Source organism: Paramisgurnus dabryanus, chromosome 19, assembly GCF_030506205.2.
Source record: "Paramisgurnus dabryanus chromosome 19, PD_genome_1.1, whole genome shotgun sequence".
Taxonomy (NCBI): domain Eukaryota; kingdom Metazoa; phylum Chordata; class Actinopteri; order Cypriniformes; family Cobitidae; genus Paramisgurnus; species Paramisgurnus dabryanus.
The window spans coordinates 22679253-22703574 of record NC_133355.1 but is presented as its reverse complement, the minus strand read 5'-3'; the positions used below and the strand labels follow the sequence as shown (position 1 = coordinate 22703574).

Below are 24322 nucleotides of genomic sequence, written 5' to 3'. Positions count from 1 at the left end.
ATTATGATCTAACCCAACAACACTAAATAAGTGTTGCATGGCTTTTGGTTCGGCTCTGAATGCACTGTGATTGCAATGACAAGTAATGTCTGCTTACTCCTCTCTCTCTCTACACACACACACACACACACACACACACACACACACACACACACACACACACACACACGTGCAACCTGTTTAATTTCTTTATTAGATGCTGTTTCTCTGTTTTTGTTGTTGTTGCTCTTCATGAACAGCAGGTGGTGGTAGTAGAGCATACATGTTTGTATTTTTAGAGTCACTTCTTAGTTTTGTAGTTGATTTTAGAAAATGCCGTGTCAGAAGTTTGCTGCATTTGCATTGCATCAGGAAAGTTGTTATTTTAGCCTGTCATGTGCTGTTGTCTGTACTTTAGCTTTGCTATGAATGCGGTCTCCTTAGGAACACAATGCAGTGGGACATCTATGAAAGTTGTCTGTGGTCCTGCTGTTTCTGCTTCTTTTATTACTGCAGTAACTGAAGCAAGTACTGAATCCTGCAACATAATGAAGTTCTGTTGCAAAAGAAGGAAACTTTATTTCACAAATTTATTTACTTACCTGCAACTGTAGGATTTTCTTCATCTGTGGAACACAAATTGAGAACTTCATCAGAACATCCAAACAGTTTTTTCATCATTTCTTATTTACTTCATTAATAAAATTCATGCAAATATTTATAGTATTTGAAACCATACACTGTCAGAAAAAATGGTCCCAAGCTGTCACTAGAACAGAGCCCTTAAAAAGTCCTAATATGTACCATTTAGGTACAGATATGTTTACATATAGTACCAATATGGTACTAATAATGAACTTTTTAGGTGTAAAGGTGTACTTTTTTTAAAGGGTACCGGCACAGTGACTGCTAGATAGTTCTGACAGTATATAGCTTTGTATATGCACGGCTCTCAAATCTCACTTGCACATGATGAAATTGGTGCAGTCTGACTAGGGTTTTTCATGGAAATCACATCCGAATATACGATATGGGAATTGTGGCAGTTTGTGATACAGTTAGCGTAAATTCCCAAAATGTACAAATAATTTCCAATAAAGAGCACCTATTTCGTTGCTTAGAAACAACGCTATTTTGTGTATTTGGTATAATACGATGTGCTCACGTGGTTTATGGTTAAAAACAATTTTTTTTCCACATATCTTACATTTTTGTAGCTCCAGATTTCACTCTCTTCTTGAAACACACAGATTTTGTACCAAAACTCATTGATTTGAAAAGCGCTGTGTCCCTGATTGGTCAGCTAATCTGTACGTTGTGATTGGCCTGAATACCTCTGACGTCGGCCAGAAACGTGACGCCCCTTACCATGTTTGAAAGATTTGGGAACTAACAGGAGTTAACTTGCAAGGCTGTGAGTCCTAAGCGGAGGGTATTTATGATAATGTCAGTCTTGTCTACATCACCAATCCCACTGTTATTTACAATCAGTGTGTTTGTTGTAGTCCCAGAAAATAGATTTACATTGAAGGCGATAACACGTGTCATCGTTTACTTTGGGGTTTGTACCTTTTGCATATATCTTTATGTAATAATACACACACACACAAAGGAAATGTAAAATCATTAATCGGATAATTGGTGCTGTTTAATTCCTATATTTATTTAATTCCTTAATTTCTGATTGGGAATATTTCCAAAATTCCTGTGATTTGCAACCCTAGTTGTGACTGGTGAAAAGGCATATGGTGTTTGTTGTTTCACTGAAGCCCAACCTGACGCCAAGTTTATTTGACTGGATTTGGACACTGTAAACCTTTCTTTAGAGAAAAATGTCTAGAAATTAGATCAGTTTTGATGTCATTTCCTAAATGTAATTACAAATTACTTTTAAATAAGACGATTCAAGATAGATTACCAGTGGTCCTCAGACATAATAACAGATGGAAATCCGTTTTACAGGTGCTTTTACCAGCTTAAATCTTTTGACTGCAGGTGGGGTGGTGTACTGGTTAAAGACCGGACTGGAATCAAAAATTGGGCTTTCAGAAGATTAGATTCATTGCATACAAAATAAAAGATTGTTTTTGCATAATATGTGTATGTGCACTGTGTGTTATTCCTTTTTATAAATACACATATGCATGCATGCATTTTAAAACATATACATTTATATTAATAAAAAATATGCATAAATAAATTTTTTCTTACATGTACAGTACTGTGCAAAAGTTTTAGTCCACCATGCCAGAATTAGATTTGTTTTTTGCAATTTTACAGTGAGCATATAAAATTGTTTCTCAGTCTCTTTATTAGAATACAACCAGAAAATACAGAAAATGTGTGTATAGTATTAAAAACCGTATAAAAATGTAAACTGATGTGTCAAGTTTTTAGGGTAAACTCCACTTCCACTTGAGCAAAAGCAGGACCTCTTAAAACCTGAATAAAATTATTTTTACTTCATTCTGCTCAAAAAACACAAGCTCAAGAGAGGTCACACTAAACACCAATGATGCATAAAGACATTTAGTCCTGAAAATTATTTTTATAATTTTTTACATGTTTCCTAAATAAATATGGATGGCCATTAAAACTTCTAAAACAACAAGTCTGGTGGTGGTGGCCTAAGACTTTTGCACAGTACTGTATGCGTGTATTTATATGTTTGTAATAATTACACACACAAATGTTATGGAAACCCAAACTTTTATTTTGTATGTGATTAATCATGAATAATCTTTTGACAGCCTTAATCAAAAAGCTCTTTCTTTAATGAAATAATACATTTTTGGTTGTGTTCCAAACATTTTCTGTTGTGCAATTCATTACACAATGCATGTACACATTGCATTTTTAGCTTGGGGTGGTTTAGTTAAAGGGGACAGAAAATGAACAACCATTTTTACCTGGTCTTTGTTGAATAATGGTAGTCTACCCGCGTTCACGAACATACAAAAAGTGCTAAACATCTCAGTCTCATAGAAATTCCTCTTTTAGAAATGTCAGCCAGAAAACGGCCCAATCTGAAAAACTGATGCTTATGACATCAAAGGCATCTCCCTGCCCCTCCACTTTAAAATAATTGGCTAAATTTTTTGAGTGGCAGCAAAGTCAGCCAATCAGTAATGAGATTGCAAGTTAAACCAGTAGGGGGAGCCAAATAGGTGCAAAACCACTTGTTTAAAATCCCCCACCCTAATACAGCTATCTGAGAGAGGTTTTTAGGAAGCTTCTAAGGCATTACAGACCCAAACAAAAAATTTTTTGTCTATATGTCACATCACAGAACAAGGATAAATACCCCGTTCAATCATTCTATGTCACCTTTAAAATTGTCTACTGTCATTGGTCTACCATGGCGGAGCGGTAGAGAATCTTGTTGAGTTAAAAGTAAAACTGTCTTCATGTTAATAGCTAGATACGTGAGGTAGTGACAGATATGCAGTCTATAAATGCATTATTGTGCATACAGGAACATAATGTGTCCAACAGATGTTTCCTTTATCAATAATGCAATATTTATTGTTAGTCAAAGTGCACTGGTGATGTATTTGTTAATTTATATCAGTTAAGCAGAGCATACTACATCCATTGTTCTTTGATTTGTGGTGATGAAGTGGAGCTGGTCAGATTAGAGTAGGATTTGTCTCTTTTATTGATTTTTGGGGGAGAGAGAGATGTGCAGGCCGTGATTATCACAGTTTTGCTTTGTAGTTGATGCAGTTTTACATTAATGTCTGTTGAATTGAGAGGTATACTTTCAGTTTAGCTTTATCACTCTCTGGACAATTGTAATATTTATCCACAATTGTCAAAAATAGCCTCAAGCAGTTATTGATTGTTTTAAGCCACTTTGGAATAATAAATAAGGCTGTAATTACGTTCTGTTAAATAGCTTCTTAGTATGCAATAGAAGGTAAAGAGCAAAAAATATTGTGATGATTTTTTTATTTAAAAACAAAAAGCAAACATTTGACATATTCGGCAAGGGTTCTGACTAATTTTGAGCACTGTGTCTGTGAATAAAATCAGTTTTCTGCTTTTTCCAGTTTTCTGTTAAGATTTATTGTTCGCCGTCTCTGGCATTGCACGACTCTATTGATCATGTACGCCCGGCGGCCCTCTCACACACCTCATTAGAAGTGTTCAGGAGAAAGCCTGAGAGGTGTTTGCTAATTGCTGCTTCGCTTCAGAGCTCATTGATCGAATGGATGTGAATAATGGAGGTGTGCTCTAATCCATCCAGGGGTCATAGGTCAAGCTTGAGTGCCCTGTTAACTTGTTTGGGGGCTGAACAAATGGAGTTGTCCCTCTGCTCTGTGTCAAGACTCCTAGATGATATCCAATGACTCAATAAATCATAGTTTGTATTTCATTGAGGTCGACCGCACTTTCTTTCTCTGTATTTATCAGCCAGGTGTCATGAGGTTCGTCATCGGGTCTTGAAGCAGGTGGCGGTTTTTTACAGCTGACGGCTTTATTCACTTTTACTCATATTTTTTTAATGTATTTCACATAGCGCAGACTGATGGGGTCTTTGTGGTTGTGCAGTAATGGATGTAAATGGTCGCCCCCTAACTACATTTATCCCCACAGGTGACTGCATTAGTCTCAATTAACATCACTGTATCAGAAAATGGCCTCTTTCAAGTATAATTCAAGTATTTTTCAAGAATTTTTGGCAGCCGATCTTCACACTTATGCTTTGTCATTATAGACCGTTTTAAAAAAACGCTTTCTCTTTTGTTATACTGTATAGGCATCTATATGTAACTGCATTTAGCTCTTAAAAGGGTTGATTATGAGCCCCAGTCACTTCCATATAGGATAAAAGAATATGGTTTGCTTACAAACATTCCTCAAAATGTGACCAGTCACGGAAAGTAGGGACACAAGTCGGATCTGGGCATTTTGAGTTATTCACAGATTCTGAAAGTGCAGTTTCTAAGCTTTCCAACGATGTGTAACACATGGAAATCTGATAAGATTTGGAGAAGTTGTGGCCATTTGAATATAGGAACTCAGAAATACTCAAACCGAGAAAATCGAGACGAAAGGGACTCTTCTTTTCAGCTGGGGGAGACAATAGGGCTCATTTACATCTCATTTAGCTAAGCCATACCCCCTGTAAAACCCTTTTTGAGATGTTCTAGCATCATATGTAGTATTTTATGACCAAATGACAACCCGCAAAAATAAACATGACTCTTTTACCTTTGTGGGGATCACAAGTCGAATCCAGTCTGTTTCAGATTATCCAATGACCATATTTGTCCACAAATGCGTATAATCCGTGAAATATAGATTGTTTACATCAGATTTCGCATGAATGTCTGGTAATACAATATAATATATAATCTGAAGACTATTTAAATCGTAACATGTAAGGGTATATGAGCTTACACTCCGTTAAACACATGAACCCGCCTTCAAAGTTTGTATTTAAAATAGGGAAGTAGTATAATAGATCATCCAAACAGCGCCATCGAAAACGTGACACCCTTTAGAGATGTTACCAATGGCTCGCTCGTTCCTCCATCAGCCAATGACTTCATGGAAAATATTGATAGACAAAACATGTAGCCAATTATATGAAGAATACAACGATATCTGTGTAACTTCTGTGTGTTTGGACTCATGCTGCGCTGCAAGAACTGACATACAGATGACGTCAAAGTACCGCGAGAGCGAGTCGAAATTAAACTACTCTGTAAGATTTCTTGAAGAGCTCTCGCGGTACTTTGACGTCATCCCACTGCGGCGCCGCATAAAGTGAGTGACGCGGCTGACGTACGATGCGGCTGACTGTTATTTGTTCCGCCCCAGCTTCTTTTATTTTTCTTTTGTTTTGTGCGCCCGAGCTTTACAGTCTGGGGAGACGCAGGCTATAAGTTTGAAAAAAAAAAAAAACTTAGCAAACATGTCTGAGGAACAGGGCAGCCGCGTCACTACAGTCACGTGACTTCACGCTCGAGCCGGAAGAGAAGACAATGCTGAATAAAGTCGTAATTCTGCTATTTTTGGACCAAACTGTATTTTCGATGCATCAACACAATCTTACTGACCCACTGATGTCACATGGACTACTTTGATGATGTTTTTATTAACTTTCTGGACATGGAAACCATACATAGATTTTCAATGAAGGGGAAAGCTCTCGGACTAAATCTAACGATAAAACATCTTAAACTGTGTTCCGAAGATGAACGGAGGGCTTCCGAGTTTAGAACGACATAAGGGTGAGTCATTAAAGGGATACTTCACCGATTTAGCATTCAGCTTTGTATCTGTAGAAACCCGGCAGTATTACTGAATGACCATGTTTCCCTCCATCATTTCCCCCTGAGAGGAGAGATATCTGCATTTTGGTTCTGCAAAAAAGTCCTCCGATGATGCAAAAATCGTCATATTACATCATCGGAGGACTTTTTTGCAGAACCAAAATGCAGATATCTCTCCTCTCAGGGGGAAATGGGGGAGGGAAACATGGTCATTCAGTAATACTGCCGGGTTTCTACAGATACAAAGCTGAATGCTAAATCGGTGAAGTATCCCTTTAATTACATTATTTTCATTTTTGGGCGAACTACCCTTATTTAGTAGTCACGCTGTTCCCTTTGGGGGCGGAGGCGAAAACACAAGCTTATACAGTATGTAAATATACACACAGACAATGACGCCCCCCGCTGCACGCTAGAATCTCCGGAAAAACAAGCCTATTTTAACCGCAAAATGTACGCTTTTAAATATTCAAAAACTGCTATCTCAAACATGGAGAGGCTTCTTCGTGATCTCAACTAACAGATTCTGCAATAAAACGAAAATCACAAATTTCGAAAAAAAAAACTTTGTTTCTCATTTTCTCGAAACTTGTGCTGCCGACTTGAGTCCCTGGTTTCCGTGACGGGTCACAAATATCTTCCTCTGTGTTTATCAAAACATAAATTTTTACACTTTTGTAAAAACATGAGTTGTAAGTAAATGATGACACAATTTTCATTTTTGGGTGAACTATCCCTTTAATCTTTTACATAGCCTTACTTTGTCTATATTAAACATAATGAAAGATATCAAGTTTATGTAAAAATGTATGTAGAAAATGGTAAATCATTAATAATGATGACTCATCATGTAAATTAAAATAAATATATTGAAGTTTAACTTATGAACATTATTAACATGCAACCTTTTAAAATGAATAAGTATCAAATAAATATGTAAAGAAAATGTATAATTTGTTAGCAGTAATGCTGCATTCACACCAAACGCAAATATAGCGTCAAATTATACCGCGTCTGGTTTCCCGCTTAAACATTTTGAATAGATTCGTCTAGAGCGAAATAGACATGCGTAAAAAGAGCAAGCGTTTGAAGCAAAATTGACACGGGTCCGATGCGAAATCCGCTTCTTGTGGGAGGGGCAAGGAGTGACTCCGGGCAGGCCTGCCGCCACAGCAGGAAGCAGGCTCCTGATTGGTTATTGGTTAACGCAGTGCGAATTGACGGCAAAGTTAAAATTTTTCGACTCGGGCGCGAAGTCGACCTGGAAGCACAAATGAGGTGAATTCGTGTGTGCCGCGCTAAATGCCTCCTCCACGCTGCAAGACCTTTACATTGACTCAACATCCTTCGCGCCAGATGCTCTATTCGCATTTGGTGTAAACGCAGCATGATAGTATTAAAGTTACAATATGTCAATTTTAGCGACATCTATTGGTGAGGTTAATAACCATTGAGGTTAAAGGCTCTCTAAGTGAATCTGCGAGACGTTAGTTATTGTTGACGTTTGAAACTGTTTTCAAACAGACGAAGCGTAGCTAACTCCTCCCCCTCCCCCTCCCCCTCCCTTCCGTGCTTTCATGAACGCGCCCAACCCCCACCCCCAAATCCTTTTTGTTGTTTATTGGCTGGAATACTTTGTTTTGTTTTGTGATGCTAGGTTTGGCCACTTGTTGATATTGCCGTTTGTGAAGCCTGGGCTGTCTACAGAGATCGCGTTTTTTTTACAGTTTGATCAGCGGACAGGCAGCAAGCAGATAGAGAGGAGATGTTTCCGGTATGTAACAAAAAATGTTTTATGGTCTAAAACGCTTCAATTCGCTTAGAGCGCCTTTAATATAGTGACGAAAAGCACTCAGTAGAGCAGTTTGTCCATTTAGGGCTGCCGAAGACGTTGCAAAATGGAGATTTTCCATGTAAGATGATCTGCATAAAAATGGCTTATTCTCAGTCTGGAGAGTTGTTTTTTGTGAGCGTACACGCATGTTCGAATGCACATTATAGCAAAACATAGTTTATTTGACTCCGATGTTTGACGCAAATGTGCATTGCGACAAATTACAATGCCTTTCCTGGCCTAAATACTACATACTCCTATACGTGCATTTGCACGACCTAGGCGTACAAAGTACGTCGGTTACCAAAATCCAGTGCTGACGTTTGCGTACACGTCAAAACGAAACTATACTTCAGGCACCTTTATAAATATTATAGATAGTGGCACACTCAATATATATGATAATGGTGATAATGCTTGCTGATATTTTAACAGTTTTAACAGAGTGCTGCTTCCTGTGTTGGCACATCAATTCAATTTGGCGAACAGGGGCGATAGCATCTTAATCCAGCATTTGTTGTGGAGCGCTACTGTAGCTACTGTTGACTGTTGTCCAAACTGGGCAGCAGTCTGTACTCGACAAAATTTCGATTGAACAGATTGTGTGGATCCGGACGAAGACCAGCAGACCCGTCATTCATTTGAGCGCCGTAGGCCTCGTTCACGTCTTTCCATTTCAGTTAGCCGTAATTAGAACAGGAAACTGCAGCTATCTCTTGGCATGTGGGCTGAAACCATGCTGGATGTTAGCCGGGACAAATGATGGCACCACTCTGTTAGCATGTCAATCATTTTCAGCCCCTGGCCAGCACAGCATTCATTCTCCAGTAAATGGATGGAGTAAAAGCAAGAGGGACAGACCCCGAGGACACTAAATTGTATATATAAGAAAGGACATCTATTGCTTTGAAAGTCCTAAAAGTGTGCACCGATGTGCTTTTTCATTTTATGTTGAGCTGGATTTAAGATGAAGAGCTCTTTGCTAATATACACTCAAAACCTTTAAATGCAACCCCAACCGCTTTATTTTGGTTTGTTTCGCCCTGAGGATGCAGTAAAATCTCGCTACGCCAAAAGATTTGAGGGGGATTTTCTCAGCGCTCCTCTAGGTTGGTTGTGTAGTATCTGTGTTTTGCAGTTGTTGCTGTGCCTGTATGTCTGTGGGTGTGAGCTAAAAAAAAAGGGCGAGCTTGCTGGGGTTGCTGTTGAAACTCTGTGGCAGTCTATTCCCACATGCCGCCCCGCTGGCAGCAGCGATACGCACATGCACAGTGGGTTAAATCTGTGGCACGCTGCTCAGTAGACACAATACAGTGTGGCACACACACACACCTGCCACTTTGATCCGGCTCTCTCCACGTGCACCGCCTCCAGCATCACAGAACCTTTACCTAAGACTCCACAGGTCTGTGTGTACAATTTCTGCACGCATATACAGTAGGGGCTTAGATTATTAGTTGTGGATTTGCACTATATTTGTACCATCTTGTTTTGGCCAATAGTGTTCAGTTTGCATTAAATGCATTGATATGTAATACATACAGTATTCATTTTTACATTTTTAGGCTTATAATGCACACTTACAGACAACAAATTGTTGCCCTTTTAAAGTCAACATGACATTAAAACACAGTAGTGGCCAAAAGTAATGTCAGGCAGGATTTGTGCTGTAATGGCCCCTCAGGTCAGATTAAATCATTAAAGGGGTCACAGCGTGAAAATCTGACTTTTTCCATGTTTAAGTGCTATAATTGGGTCCCCAGTGTTTTTATCAACCTAGTAAATGTGAAAAAGGTCATTCTGTGCAAGCATGTGAACAGGGTTCCCACTGGTCCTTGAAATCCTTGAAAGTTTGTGAATCTGTGGGAAAAATTCAAGGCCCTGGGAAGTTTTTGAAAATATACATACATGGATACAGGTCATTGAAAGTGCTTGAATTTATTTTATGCAAGATGTTTTCTTAAAAAAATCCATATTATTCCCTGTATAGTGTAGGATATAATCATAAAATGTTTAGCCTTTTAAGCACACATGTTTGACACAATTTGTGAAGCCTGGGCTGTCTACAGAGATCGCGTTTTTTTACAGTTTGATCAGCGGACTGGCAGCAAGCAGATAGTGAGGAGATGTTTGCTGTATGTAACAAAAAATGTTTTATGGTCTAAAACGCGTGAATTCGCTTAGAGCGCCTTCAAACTTTTATATTAGACCGTTTTCATTGGACAGAAAATTTAGGGAAAATTGCAATACAAACACAGCAAATTGAATATGCATAAAAGGCATAAAAAAACTTAATTATGCATACATTTTCTTTATTTTAATCTGTTATAAATATTTGTTGATCTTTTTGGGGGTAATATTTTGTAGTCATAGTCCTGGTCTATATATTAACACAGTTTGCCAAACCTTTAAATCTTCTCAGCAAACCTACATGCATACACAATTTTGAATACATCCTATATAACATATTATTGATTAAAGTGAAAATATATTAGTTGTTCCAGGTTGGACTTCACTTTTGGCCATCTTAATTTTCTTTTTTTTTATGTTGCAGATTAAATATTTAAAACCCCCAAAGTGTAAAAATGTACAAGTTAAACAGGTCTAAAACGGATTACTATGGTGTTGCACATTATGAAAAGCCCCATGTACTAAATGCAACCCCCCTCTGGTCCTGATGCTGGCCATTTTACGCCTGCTGATTGATGTCTGGCGTCAGGCCATGCTGGTAGTATCACAAACCTCCCGTTGCGTCTACGCCCAGATGCACTTGTTTTTCTCTTCCTTTAGGATGCATTTGTTATCTGTGCGTTCCAGACTATCCTGTTCCTACAGTGGTGGCTGCCACACAGAGGGCTATTTACAGCGCATAATTTCTTACCCAAGTGTGTCCGCTGATGGGCGAGAGACAGAGGTGTGATGTGTCTGCCGTTTGTGTTGCAGCATGAGACTGCAGAAGATTTATGTTATGCACCGTGACAGACCTCGTGCAGACACGACACAATTGGTCACATTTGAAGGAAGTCTATATATATATACTGCCAGAGGCTTTTCTTTTACAGTAGAGTAGATGCTGCCTGTAAGTAGACACTTTGTGCAGTGGTCAGCCTGACTTTTTCCCTCAGGTCTTCCTGCAGGGCGTGAATGCATCTTGCAGAGAAAAGATTTTGGTGAAATTGTGTATTGCAAAAGCTAAGGATGTCTGAAGTCTGTTTGACCCAAATATGAAAATTCTCATACTGTATCATATACTCTCCCTCGTGCCATTCCATGTGACTTCTTTTTTAAGATGAAAGCAAACAAATCATTTTAAAAAGCTGTTATGTTATCTTATCTTTGTTCTTAAAATGGTGAAATTTCAAAACGCATCCATCCATCATTAGATCCAGCAATCAATCATTTCACAGTCTAGTTTAAAGGGACACTCCACTTTTTTTGAAAATATGTTCATTTTCCAGCTCCCCTAGAGTTAAACATTTGATTTCTACCGTTTTGAAATTCATTCAGCCGATCTCCGGGTCTGGCAGTAGCACTTTTAGCATAGCTTAGCATAATCCATTGAATCTGATTAGACCATTAGCATTGCGCTCAAAAATAACCAAAGACATTTAAAACTTGACTCTTCTGTAGTTTCATCGTGTACTAAGACAGACGGAAAATTAAAAGTTGCGCTTTTATAGTCAGATATGGCTAGGAGCTATACTCTCATTACGGCGTAATAATCAAGGACTTTGCTGCTGTAACATGGCTGCAGGAGGCGCAATGATATTACAAAGTGCCTGAAAATAGTCCCTTGCTATCGTAAGATACTAAGGAACTTAACTTTTAACTTTCCGTCTGTCTTACACGGTAAATAAAATATATTAAAGGAAAAATATCGAAACTCTTTGTTTATTTTTAAGAGCGCAATGCTAATGGTCTAATCAGATTCAATATATTATGCTAAGCTATGCTAAAAGTGGTAGTGCCATACCCGGAAAATGGGCATATTTTGAAAAAAGTGTGGTGTCCCTTTAACTATAGACCCAATATAGTCTAGCTATGAGTAACCGACTACTAGCCAAAATAAATGTTTTTTTTTTTTTTGCAAAAAAAAAACCTTGCGAGATGTATGATATTCCAATATGTCAGCAACATCAACAATGATTGTAAGGTGTTTGATTGAATTAATTAATTTATTTTTATTTATCTTTGGGCTATGGTTAGACGTCCATTACATTTGAACTTAAAGCACAAATTTTTCCTTGTTTTTGTTTAGAGTTGTGTTTGGAGGGCTATTAAATGTCTTTTAAAAGCAAAATCGCTTGCTTGGAAGTAATCCAAATGTTGAATGAATACATTTCCATATTTACCTTTCCTTTAACAAGTTAAAGTTAATTTTTTACCCATTTTTACCCGTTTACTTGACCTAAACGAAGCATGTTAGTTTGGATTATCTGAGTTTAAGGTGGGACTACCTGTTTTCCAACCGATGGCAGATGGGAGCATGACAGATGTTGCTATATACTGCAATAGGGAGCCACGGCGATAATATACCTGTATTTTTGTTGGCCAACCCGAAAGTTGCGGGACACTGGTTCCATCGCCAAAAAGCCCATTCATTTTTACTATAGTCTTTTGGATTATCTCAAATAGTAAACTCTGTGTTTAATGTTTATGACACTTTTACACGTTTTGTCCGACATGATAATTTTCACAGATGAACACAACTTGTATAAATTTAAAATGAATTTTAAATGCTAATTGTGTTTACTAGAAATGAAGAGCTAACTTTAAGCTACAAATCATAGATATATACACTAGATGTCGCCTTGGCTACGGCAGTTCATTGGACCGAATGCGTCAACTACAGCCGCCATCTTGAAACAGGGGAACCCCGCATCAGCATCATTGTAGGCAATGGTGTAACATAAATAAAATCACCATAAATCGTCATTTCTTTTGGTTAGTTTCAACAGTCAGACATGTATTTAGCATTTAGTCCAGGAAAAAATGTAAGTTTTGATTTTATGAAATAATTTTTTTTTTAACTATAATGCATAGTGCAAGTAGCCCTAACATCCATACGCAGCACAAAAGTCCGGCATTGTCCATGAATTCTAAGTACAGGCGGAGATAGCAGCTTTACCTAGGTACTTCCTATGACAAGACCCCTGTTCCAAGATGGCGGCGATTTTGAGCATGCTCAGAACCCCAAGGGGACATCTAGTGTATATGTCTATGGCTACAAATGAACTACACCAGTCTCTCAACATCAACATCATCACCACCAAACTTCAGACAGCTCTTTCAAACCTTAATAAATGCATTTAAAAAACATAAAAAAAATTATATGTGGATGAATGTTTGTTGGGAATTGTGTATGTTGCATTGTTTTTGAGATCTTCATATGTGGCAACGTCTGTAGTCTTGTGAAGCAGCTTGTTAGCAATCGCCCTTTTAAAGACACCTTGAAGCTTTAAATAAAAGTGTGGCGTGTTTTATGCCATAGAATAAAACATTAATATCTCTTATTTAAAACCCATTCAAAACCTCATTGAAAAAGCCCATTAACCTTGGGACGATGGAACCGAAAGTGCTAAAATGCCAACACGGTTAACACATCAATCAATACTGACATCTGAGCCTTTTCTAGAGACTTGAACATTGTACTTTTGACTTTTTTTAAATTCTAGCTTAAGCATCTTGACAGCCAGCTTGCAATGTCCTTGTAACTACCAAGAATAATAGCAAACAGAGGCGTCATGCCCATTCAAACTGAGGGGGCACCTGCCCCCTTGGTTTTTTTGAGCCAATGGATTTTGCATCCAACCTCTAAATCAAATAAGCGTCCATTAATCTGTTATTTGACTTTTAATCTGTTAATATGCACAATAATATACATTCTGTGCTGCATCCTTGTCACTTTTCGGAGATTTTCGCCGTTTTGATCGTGTTTTGATCATGTTACATTACTTTTATTCTGGCGGCAGCTGGCGCTGCAGTCAGAGCGCAGCCGCAGACGTCATCAGTGTCTGGGCGCGCTCACGAGCTCTCTGCTGTTGCTGGCTTGCTGCTGCATTTGGCTATCTGAGGAATTAAAACGTGTTAGAAACGCTCACAACATTTCCAAACCCCAGTACGGTAATGTGCAGTTAACCTTCTCTGTGTAGAAAATGTATGGTTTTAAATGTGACCGTCTCAACGTTATATTAGTAGAGATTCATCTTTTTGGCACAACGCCAAAGTTCGCCAAAGTTCACGCGGGCGCGGAATCTCACATGCTCACATGAGGTAAAATTTAATGCAAAAATCCGTTCCTCTAATAATTGTATCTAAACATATTTTTTAAAATCATTATTGAACATTAAAATCAATCACGTGGCTATAGCTGATGTCATTTTCGTTGTTTATATACTTTATGGATTTAAAATTACATAAATTTTATATGATAATGTAGTTGTTGTGCAAAATGCATTAATGACACAATTAAACAAGCCATTAAGACTTAAATAAAACATGCCGTTTCAGATGTGAATATGATGCAAATGTGTCATTATTCCGATTGAATAGTATTTGATATGAAAGTTAGTCATCACTTTTATTTTGGAGGTTTTTGCATGAAAGCAGGGGTTTTCAGATTGTTAGAAATGTAAGTGCCATGGAAAAGACTGAAAGCTCTATCATATTTCGTTTGATGTCTGTGTATACACAAATTTCTGGGAGCTGTTGACACTGTGCCCCCTTAAAAAAAATTGGTGCATGACGCCCCTGATAGCAAACACATAGAAATACATTTTAACACTGCATACAGTAACATCATCGCAGCTTCATGACTCCAAGTTAGCATTTGTAATATTTCCATCTGGTGCCATCTTGTTTGGACAGGTGTCTGACACATAAATTACTGATCGCTTTAGTTATATAGAAACATCCACAAAGAATTGGATGATTTATTTAATATCACACTAGTCTCATTCATCTGTTTACTCGTCTGCTATAATGTTTCAATCAAACTCCAGATTAAGAAAGCCTCTCTCCACACACCGGCATCTATCTTTTCCTGTGGAGCTGCAAACAAAAGCGTAATAATTGATCTGATCTGTGAAATGTCATCTGAAATGTCACTGTTGTTAATTATCAATACTTCAATAAATCCTGTTCAAATGTCATAAACTGACCATCATTGTCATCTGATGGCTTGTAAGATAATGCTCTGCCGGGCATGAATCAGACAGACTCTTAAAGTGCGATAACAATTTACCATTGATAACACCGCTTTCATCTCAGGCCGTTACATGTGAATTTTATGACAGCTGTCAGAAACATGTCCGGGTCAAATTTCACCTCAAATTTAAACCAAAGAAATGTAAAGTTGTTTTTTTAGGAACAATAAAGATTTTCATGGAAAAAACATGGCTTTAAATTGCTGTTTACATTTAAAAATATCTAATTGATACTTATGTTATGATGCTTTAAAAATTTTTATTTTAATACTTTATTAATTTAACTGTAACAATTATTAGACCACACTTTTTTCCACTGAGAATGAAATTGAAACGGCACGTTTTCCGTAATATTTTTCACTTCTTTCTAATGATTTGGGGTGAGATTAACAGACATTCTCTTTAAATGTCTTTAAAACAGAAATGTGAATGCATATATGGCTCTTATCACAAAAAAATCACTTGTGACATAACTTTTTTGTAGGTTTGATTGTTTATGCTTTGTTACTTTTTTTTTTTTCAAATATTTTACCTTAATTTTACCTTAAGTTTTCATTCTCCTTAAAATGGCAGTTGAGTTGGTTTTATGAAGCCGCTCCTTTAGAAATACACAATATGCTCAGATTGGTTAGCTGGCGCTAACATCCTACCACACGTTTTTCGGAAACATCCGGTGTTTGTCAGATAAGTATAAATTAGCATTTAGCTAACTGGCTATAGCGGAGCCAAACGGTGTCATCATTTGTTTACATTTTTATTTTGTGTTATCCTTACCACTATATAAAAAGCACCCCTTTCTTGTGTGCTCCTGAAAGCATGGTTTGTTTAAATTTTGGGGCTTGTGATGTCACTAACCCAGCAAGAAGCTCACTTGTAGTCTATCCAGCCATTCATTTGTAGTTTATGAAAAGCGATTTCTGTTACAGAAAATGTCTCCCTTTGAGCATTGTAATATTGCAGATGCTGTTTATGCTCAGAGAGCAACATTACACACTAACTAAAGATAAAAAAGTGAAATCATAATCAAGGACCCCTTTAAACCTTTTCAATATCTCTCTCCCTCTCTTTTATTCCTCAGACTGAATAAATGAGCTCAGAATCACTTAGACATGAGATGCTTTATAAATCTTTTTCATTATTGAACATGTCATGTATTTCCCTCATAATGGTGCTAATGTTCAGTTTCTCAGTAATGCACATTCAGAAGAGGGTGTGTTGACCTCTCCAATATTCATCTATCATTGTAGAGCTCTGCATTATGGAAATTAACAGCAAGTTGGATTTGAGAGTAGGTTGAACAGCGTCGGGGAAAATCCCAATTACAGTAACTTGTGATCAAAACATGGCCACTATTTGACTGTGCACGACAGTCATGCTGTTCACCGTGTGGGTTGTAATGACATGACTTCTTTTCTGAGAGTCACACACTGGCCACACTCATAAGTGTACTGGAAAACTGAGCTGTCAGTTACCCCGGATTTCCACCGACTGCGGAACGGCTGCGGATCCGTTGCGGAACGGCGGCGGAGTCAATCGGTTTCCATTCAAGTCAATGTGTGTATTTCCACTGACTGCGCTCCGAATCCGTCACAGCTCCGGCCATCCGCAGCCCTCCGGCACAAATACGCAGAGCTTCTATTTTTGACGGATGTCGGACAGCTCGGCAGGGCGGAGCCATGACTTTATCGCGTGATCATACCTGAATTCACGAGAACTCGTGTTTTTTTATTAAATCTTTGCAATACAAACATTACAAACACACACAAATAAAGTCATTAATACAGAAACAACAAATAATAGACAGGAACAGAGCCAGGGGAGTTTCAAATAAATACATTAAAGATAAAGCATATATAAATGTTTTAGCAGCCTTCTTATTTTTTGAATTTTGGATGGATTTGATGTACTGCTCTGTCTATGCGAGATCTCGTGTTGTGATCTGGGCTGGTTTGTAAAAACGTCATAATTCAACGGCATAATGGGCAGAGACAGAACTAGGTATCGCGCGATCATCACGTGAATTTGCGAGACCTCGTCACTTCAGCACGCAGCCGCTCTGCAACAAAAACGGAACTGGTGGGTATTGGCCGACGGCAGAGTGCGGAGACGTAACGCAGCGGAGCTGATCTGCAGCTGCTCCGCAGTCGGTGGAAATCCGGGGTGAGCATTACGTCAGCAGCTCAAAAATCATGGGTTTGATTCCCGATAAACATGAGGACATGAAATGTATAGCTAACATGCACTATACTGTAAGTTGCTTTGGATAAAAGCATTTGCCAAATGCATGTATGTGAATGTTATGCAGATTACCTCATACCGCATACAGTATGACTGAATTAGAGATTTATGTTTTTTTAAAAGGATTTCCTATAGATGGTTTCATTGAAGCATGCGTGTTGCTGCGGTTACATGCCTGGCTCGAAGTTAACTTCTGTGTTAAGTTAGCTAGCTCTTGTCTATATATATATATATATATATATATATATATATATATATATATATATATATATATATATATATATATATATATATATATATATATATATATATATATATATATATATATATATATATATATATATATATATATTGGACTTTGTTTAATAAATTTGTTAAAATTTTTGTTTCAAAAATGTAATCATGCCTCCCAAACACTAATTTAAGATTCTTATTTAAGTGCATTTTACATACAAAATACTTCATTTATAAGAACACATACAGTACCAATCTAGGTTCTGCATTCCTCCTCATTGTCATTTCCAGACATATAGATATGAGTCATATTTTCAATTTCTCGACCCACTCTTTTGTTACTTAAGATCTGGATTTTTTGCTTCAGTCCAGATCATCAAAGCAGTGCTTTGGACTCGACTCTTCTCTATCAGTGTTGTCCCACATGACCTGACATTTCCTCATGCTGTCATGACACTCTCAATGTCACTGCGGCACTTGTGCTTCACTTTTGGTCTTTGCTTGTCCTTTGTCATGTTGACATTTCCACTGCTGCTTTAAAACAGAGCAGGATTTCATAAGAATAACTGCTATTTAACCAACCTTTTGATTTGACCAGACCTTCTTCTCCACCAGTGGAAAAGCAGAAATCCGACTTAAAGGCTTATGAGCTTTTAGAGTTCAGGATGAATCCACACAAGACACGAATCGTTTGGAAAAAACTGATTCTTTTGGGGCGGAATTCGTTCATGTTTCTGTGTTCTAGGAACTGGATGATGAAAGAAAAGCTCTTGTATCAGTTCTTGTGTTGGGAGTCTTACAATGTTTCTGATCTGAGTTCTGCAGTCTCATGACTAAACCTTTCATCCATACTAATATACCCGACCTAGACCATGATTTATGTACATGTATGAAATGTTTTCAGTGTTTTAAAAATAGTAATTGTTGAAAGATGAAACCTGAGAAGACCGTTTTTAACCAAATTACTTTGGGTACTATCTGGAAAAACAGCATTATTTTTAAAATGAGTTACAGAAATAAACTAAAATACATACTTTGAAATATATCCTTACTTTTAAAGTTTGTCTATTACTTAAGTTTAGTCTATTAAGACTTAACAACAAAGACAGTCTTTCATCCATATATTGCCTTTTATACTTACTGTGTTTTTCTGAATGCCAGACTTTGACTTGAATTACTTCTGGTCCTGGAGTCGTTTCATGGATTACCTGCAGTGTGTTCTGGCCTTCACACTGTTGGCCACCTATGTGACGTATCTGATGCTGGACTCGGTTCTGTTTGTGGAGACTCTGGGTTTTCTGGCCGTGTTCACAGAGGCCATGTTGGGAACTCCACAGCTCTACTGCAACTACCAGAATAAATCTACAGAAGGCATGAGGTTAGTACTGCTCACCGTTGAAAGGAAAAGTATGCATTACCTTTTTTAGAAAAGTAATACCATGGTATAATTTTTGTGATTTTTTTTTTTTTTTTTTTTTTTTTTTTTTTGTGAAACTGTAAATCATTTAAACAATCACACTTTTTGAAAGTTGCACACCTAAACTGGAAAAAGATGAAGCAATACAAAATATTTGTGGAATAAACCTGGACCACAAAACCAACACTTATTTGGGACCATATTTGTTCGAGATACAACAATTTACTAATGATCTAGTGCTTGTGCAGTAAAACATGGACAATAAAATATGCCATTCACTCTCTGATGTTTGCTTGTCAGACTACCTGCTGAACTGGTTCATGAAATACTGTTGCTAAGCTACAGGAATCAGATACATTAGACAGTCCATTAAACATACATCTAAAGTTTGTTTTGCCTGTCTAAAGGCCCATTCACACAAAAGACCCTACACCACAAATAACAACTTAACACTCTGGGGTCGACGGTGGCGCAGGTGCCGCAAACTCTTTATTTTTCAATCACTCCACAAAGAGACTTAAATTACTATGCTGATTTTTGACATACAGATATGATTTATACATCATTTAAAACGTTAAAGTGTCTAGTTTTTTCTGTCCACTCCCAATAAAAACAGAATGTTGTACTTTTCGCAAAATTAAGAAAATAAACATGATGCGCATTTTGTTCTCTCTCCCTTAGTGAAGTCCTTTCAGAAACGCGTCAGAAAAATTAACTGTAACTTAATGAATACTTGGTGTAGAAACAAAAGATAAATGTCTACATAATGCTTGGAATGTCTCCTTTTAAATGATGTAAGTGAAATCGAAAACAGATATTGTTATTCGGTGTAAACTGCATGAGAAGGAGGATAGGTAGCGTCTTTCTTCTGTTACCTCATTATCTCTAATGAGATGAGATCGCCACACCCCCGCGCCATTGAAGTGAACGAGCAGAAACATCCATATGCATGACTCGTGCCTCCTGCAGTCAATGGATATGCAATCCACAATCCAGTCTCTCCATTCCTTGTATTTCCATCCGATTGCACCAAACATGACATCTAAATCCTTATTTACTTGCGTATGTGTGTCAGTATCTCCAGACGCGAGTGTTTTCTTTGTCTTCCGTCAAACAGTTGATGCGAAGGGAACGCACATACACAAACACGCGAGTCAGGAAACTCGATGCGCTTTTTGGTATTCTTATAAATAGGCGATTGCAAACAGTACAATCCTTATTTAGTTGCGTCTAAGCGCATATCTCCGCACAGCAAGTTTATTAAACACAGGATCACTCGCATGTGCACACATTCACTGCTTTCATGATCAACACGTGAGGTAATGGCGGCGGCTGTAAACAAACATTGATAAGTTTATCACGCGTGTCCCTTGTTGTGTTTCTACTATAATGATTACAAAACACAAATAAAAGTCCAGACAACGATAGGCAGTTGTTCTTTTGAGCTTTTTACTGCACAAAAGTAAACCTCTCGCTGGCCAACCAAACACTAACCCTGTGTTGAAGTGTGTTCATTTTACGATGGCCAAACAGTACCTTTACCATGATTAGGCTACTATGGTTTTTAAAAGGTAACTTATACTTGTGAAATTAATAGAAAATAATAGAAATATATATACATAATATGTGTGTGTGTGTGTGTGTGTGTGTGTGTGTGTGTGTATTTACATTATATTGAAAGTAAACCTTATCATGGTTTTATACAGAGAAAGTTACATTCCTGTTGAACATCCCCACAAGGCTCATTATGTGGCTCATTATTCAACTCTTTTGTCTCTCAGCTGTCAATCACTGATTATTCAGGAGCTTTACCGCCTCCACACATACAGCCTTTCCCAAGCAAAAGTGTCTTAGAAATTGTAAATCAATATCTTGCTTTATGTGATTGAGTAGGCCATATGATTTTCACATCATTTTGAAGAAATAACTCTAGACTACTAGATCCTGTTTGGAAAAGTCTTGGGAAAACATGTTTAGAATGAGTTTTGTGGACTTATATCAGTGACTTAAAAATTTTGCTTTTTCAAAAACCACGCATAAACATTTTTCTCTCAAAAATACAAACATGTACATACATGTTGATTATATGATATTGTAGCCCAGTTTGTGATGAACACAGTGTTATGAGACTTTTGCCATTAATATGTTTTTAAGCAACTGAAAAAAGCACAAATGTCAGTGCATGTCAAAACTTCACCAGGGCCCTAAAAACCCCTTAGACCCCAGAGGGTTAACAGAGGAACACCGACATTTGACGCATAAGCATACAAAGCACTTGCGTTTGCAAAAATTTGGCGGTCCGCGGACACTAATCTGATGACTAAATTTGTGTCTTGCCCACTGTATGTGATCTGTCGCGTATGCGTAAAAACAAGACTTGATTTCTAGCTTAAGCCAATTTTCTGCTGAAACAATAGCAGCCAATCAAAATTCTGATTTAAAGAGCTTGCACATTTAAAATGTCAGACAGTACGCGTACAACAGCGCATGCGCGAGAAAATATTGAGACAGGACACTCCACTACAAAAATTACACGAAGGAAATGGAGAGCATTTGCGCGCACACTGTTTTTTCTTCTTTTATTTTAACTTCTTTCAAGAACAGAAAGTTGTGGAGCATTTTCGTCACCATAATGTTTGATTCCTTTTCCTTGTTTTCTTGATGTTTGTTCTAAACTTTGTTTGCAATGGTGGATCTGCTACTTTTCTTCACTTATCCAAAAATTTTAAATGTACTGTACATGTCGCAAATCAGTGCTGCCCTGACGTAGCAGCGGTGAGTATAATTTGAAAGCTCCGCAGATGCGGAGGTATACCCGGCCCTTAACTTGCCTTCATGAAGCGCGTGCCTCCGTTTGTCGTGTACTTGCAATTGTCGCGTACTTGTATGCACGATACAACGATACAAAAAAAGTGGATCCTGGAGACATTTTAATCGTTCACGATCAAATATTGTCATATCGCATACCAATATAAGGCTGTAAAGACACTATTAATTCCTATCAGTATTGCATTCGGAGCTGATCTTCCGTGGTGAAAAAAAATTATGGATGGTATGTTGAAAATAATGTGTTTTTTGAACCTTAAACCTTTAAAACTGCGCGTGTGTTTGCAAGTATAAATGAAAACCGATGCGGAACCTACGCCGCCGCGGCTACGCCGTAGGACCTACGCACAACTATAACGAGCCCTTTAGGGGTGCGCCCCAGACACACAAACATGACACATACACAACAAACTCAGTTTTGATTATTTTTTTAAATAAATGATAACATGACCAACAGTGAAATGGTACAACTAAAGGATTTTATTTTGTATTAATTTACATTATATATTATATATATTATTATATATTATATATTTAACTTAGATTTCTTCTCTGGCCACTTTAAGGGGGGCGGCGCCCCAGCACCCCCTACTGACCAGCTGCCACTGGTGTGATTACTAACATAGTTATCATTACAGTTGTCTTTATTGTTATCACTCTGTGTGTAAAGAGACATTAAGTCTTATAGTGGGACCACATATTTTTATTACTTTCATATTTCTTTATTTAATAAGTCATAGTAGCAGAATATGGCCTGAAAATGAACAAATCATACAAAATTCGTACCTTATTGGTAATAAATGTTACATTGTACTTTGCAGTAATGTTGTGTGTGTGTGTTATCTTAGCATAGTTGTTGGAGAGCCGCAGTGTGTGCTGTAAAGACTCATCCTGTCTATGTGAGTTAGTGTTTGGCAGCACCTCACAGTGTGAGAGAGCTTTCTGTGGTGCTTTACAGCATTTGTTGTGTGTGTGTGTGCCTGTGTGTGTATGTATATATATGTATATGTATATGTGTGTGTCTCCAATCACCCACAGTCTGATTAGATGCCACAGGCGGGAGCCACCACTGGCACTATGCAATTTTTTAAAAGTTAAGGCTGTGCCACTGTATGCATGCGTGTGTGTGTGTGTGTGTGTGTGTGTGTGTGTGTGTGTGTGTGTGTGTGTGTGTGTGTGTACCTACTTTATTATATTTTGAGGACAAATTCGTACCCTGAAGTAAGCAAAGCATGAGAAATGGGATAAAAAAGTATATAAAGTAGCATACTTTTGTCACTAGAATACTTTTTGTGATTGGTCAGTTGTGGCATTCCGTGTCCCAGTGTCTTTGTACGTTGAATGTTCTCTCTTAATGAAAAAAGTTATTTGATCTTGTTCACTTTCCTATAATGCCGCACTGAATCTAGAGTTATTTCGTGTCACCTATATTACACAGTAAACTGTCACATCTCATCAAAATCTACAATGCACTTGGAGACAACCTTGTATAAACCTTAAATTGTTTTATATATTTGAAGCTGCGCTGTTGAAGCACAAATGATTTTGGTTCTTGTATAGTAAGTTGTTTGTCTAGTAACTGTTGCTGTGAAACCTTAAGCCATGTGTGATTCTTTTGTTGTCCATCAGTTCAATGCTAATGAATCACGATGGGAAAAATAATGCTTCCTTATAAGGATCTTGTTTTAAGAGAATGTTCAGTGCCCTATTTAGTCATCTTAATTCCTTACGGTCGTACTCTACTCACTTTGTATTTGTTTACAGAGCGAAGGGGTGTTTTATATCCACAGGCTGCAAACAAACCATTCATTATGTTGTCTATTCCTGTAGATTTAAGATTTAAGTCAGGTGTTTGGTGAATTGAGAGATCCCACAAAAGGAAGTTGCCCTCTGTGTTCCTGTCAGGAGATGCTGAGCAGGACGGCAGTATTTCATCGCAGCGTGTTTGTGTTGACTGCTTTTAAAAACTAACACAGTCTCTCAGCTAGAGATGTTTAGACAAGACGTTCAGTTAAATGCTAATGCAAGGCCTTGAAACTTTACATTACATTTACTTTTATGCATTTGGCAGATGCTTTTATCTAAACGACTTGCATTCAATTTAAGCTGTGTGCACACTGGCAGTGACTAGCAACGGCTGTGTGTCACAACCATAGACTGTAAAAACACTTTCAGAGGACATGAGGGACAGTGACTGTTTGCTACAGAAAGTGGGTGTGTCTAGAGAAGCGACAAAATTGAAAAAAGTTCAACTTTATTTAAAAGATGAGCAACTTTTGGGAGCGTCTACCATTGAGAGCTACTA

General features: G+C 37.7%; 1 protein-coding gene across 3 annotated transcripts in view; it reads left to right on the top strand.

Moving 5' to 3' along the window:
• The window catches only part of slc66a2 (solute carrier family 66 member 2), a 43478-nt gene that overhangs the window by 3816 nt on the left and 15340 nt on the right, over positions 1-24322 (top strand). For all 3 annotated transcript variants that reach the window (XM_065293399.2, XM_065293393.2, XM_065293385.2), the window contains one exon: positions 18936-19152. In XM_065293399.2, coding sequence (XP_065149471.1) covers positions 18936-19152 — 217 coding nt within the window. The remainder of the gene's footprint in view (positions 1-18935; positions 19153-24322) is intronic.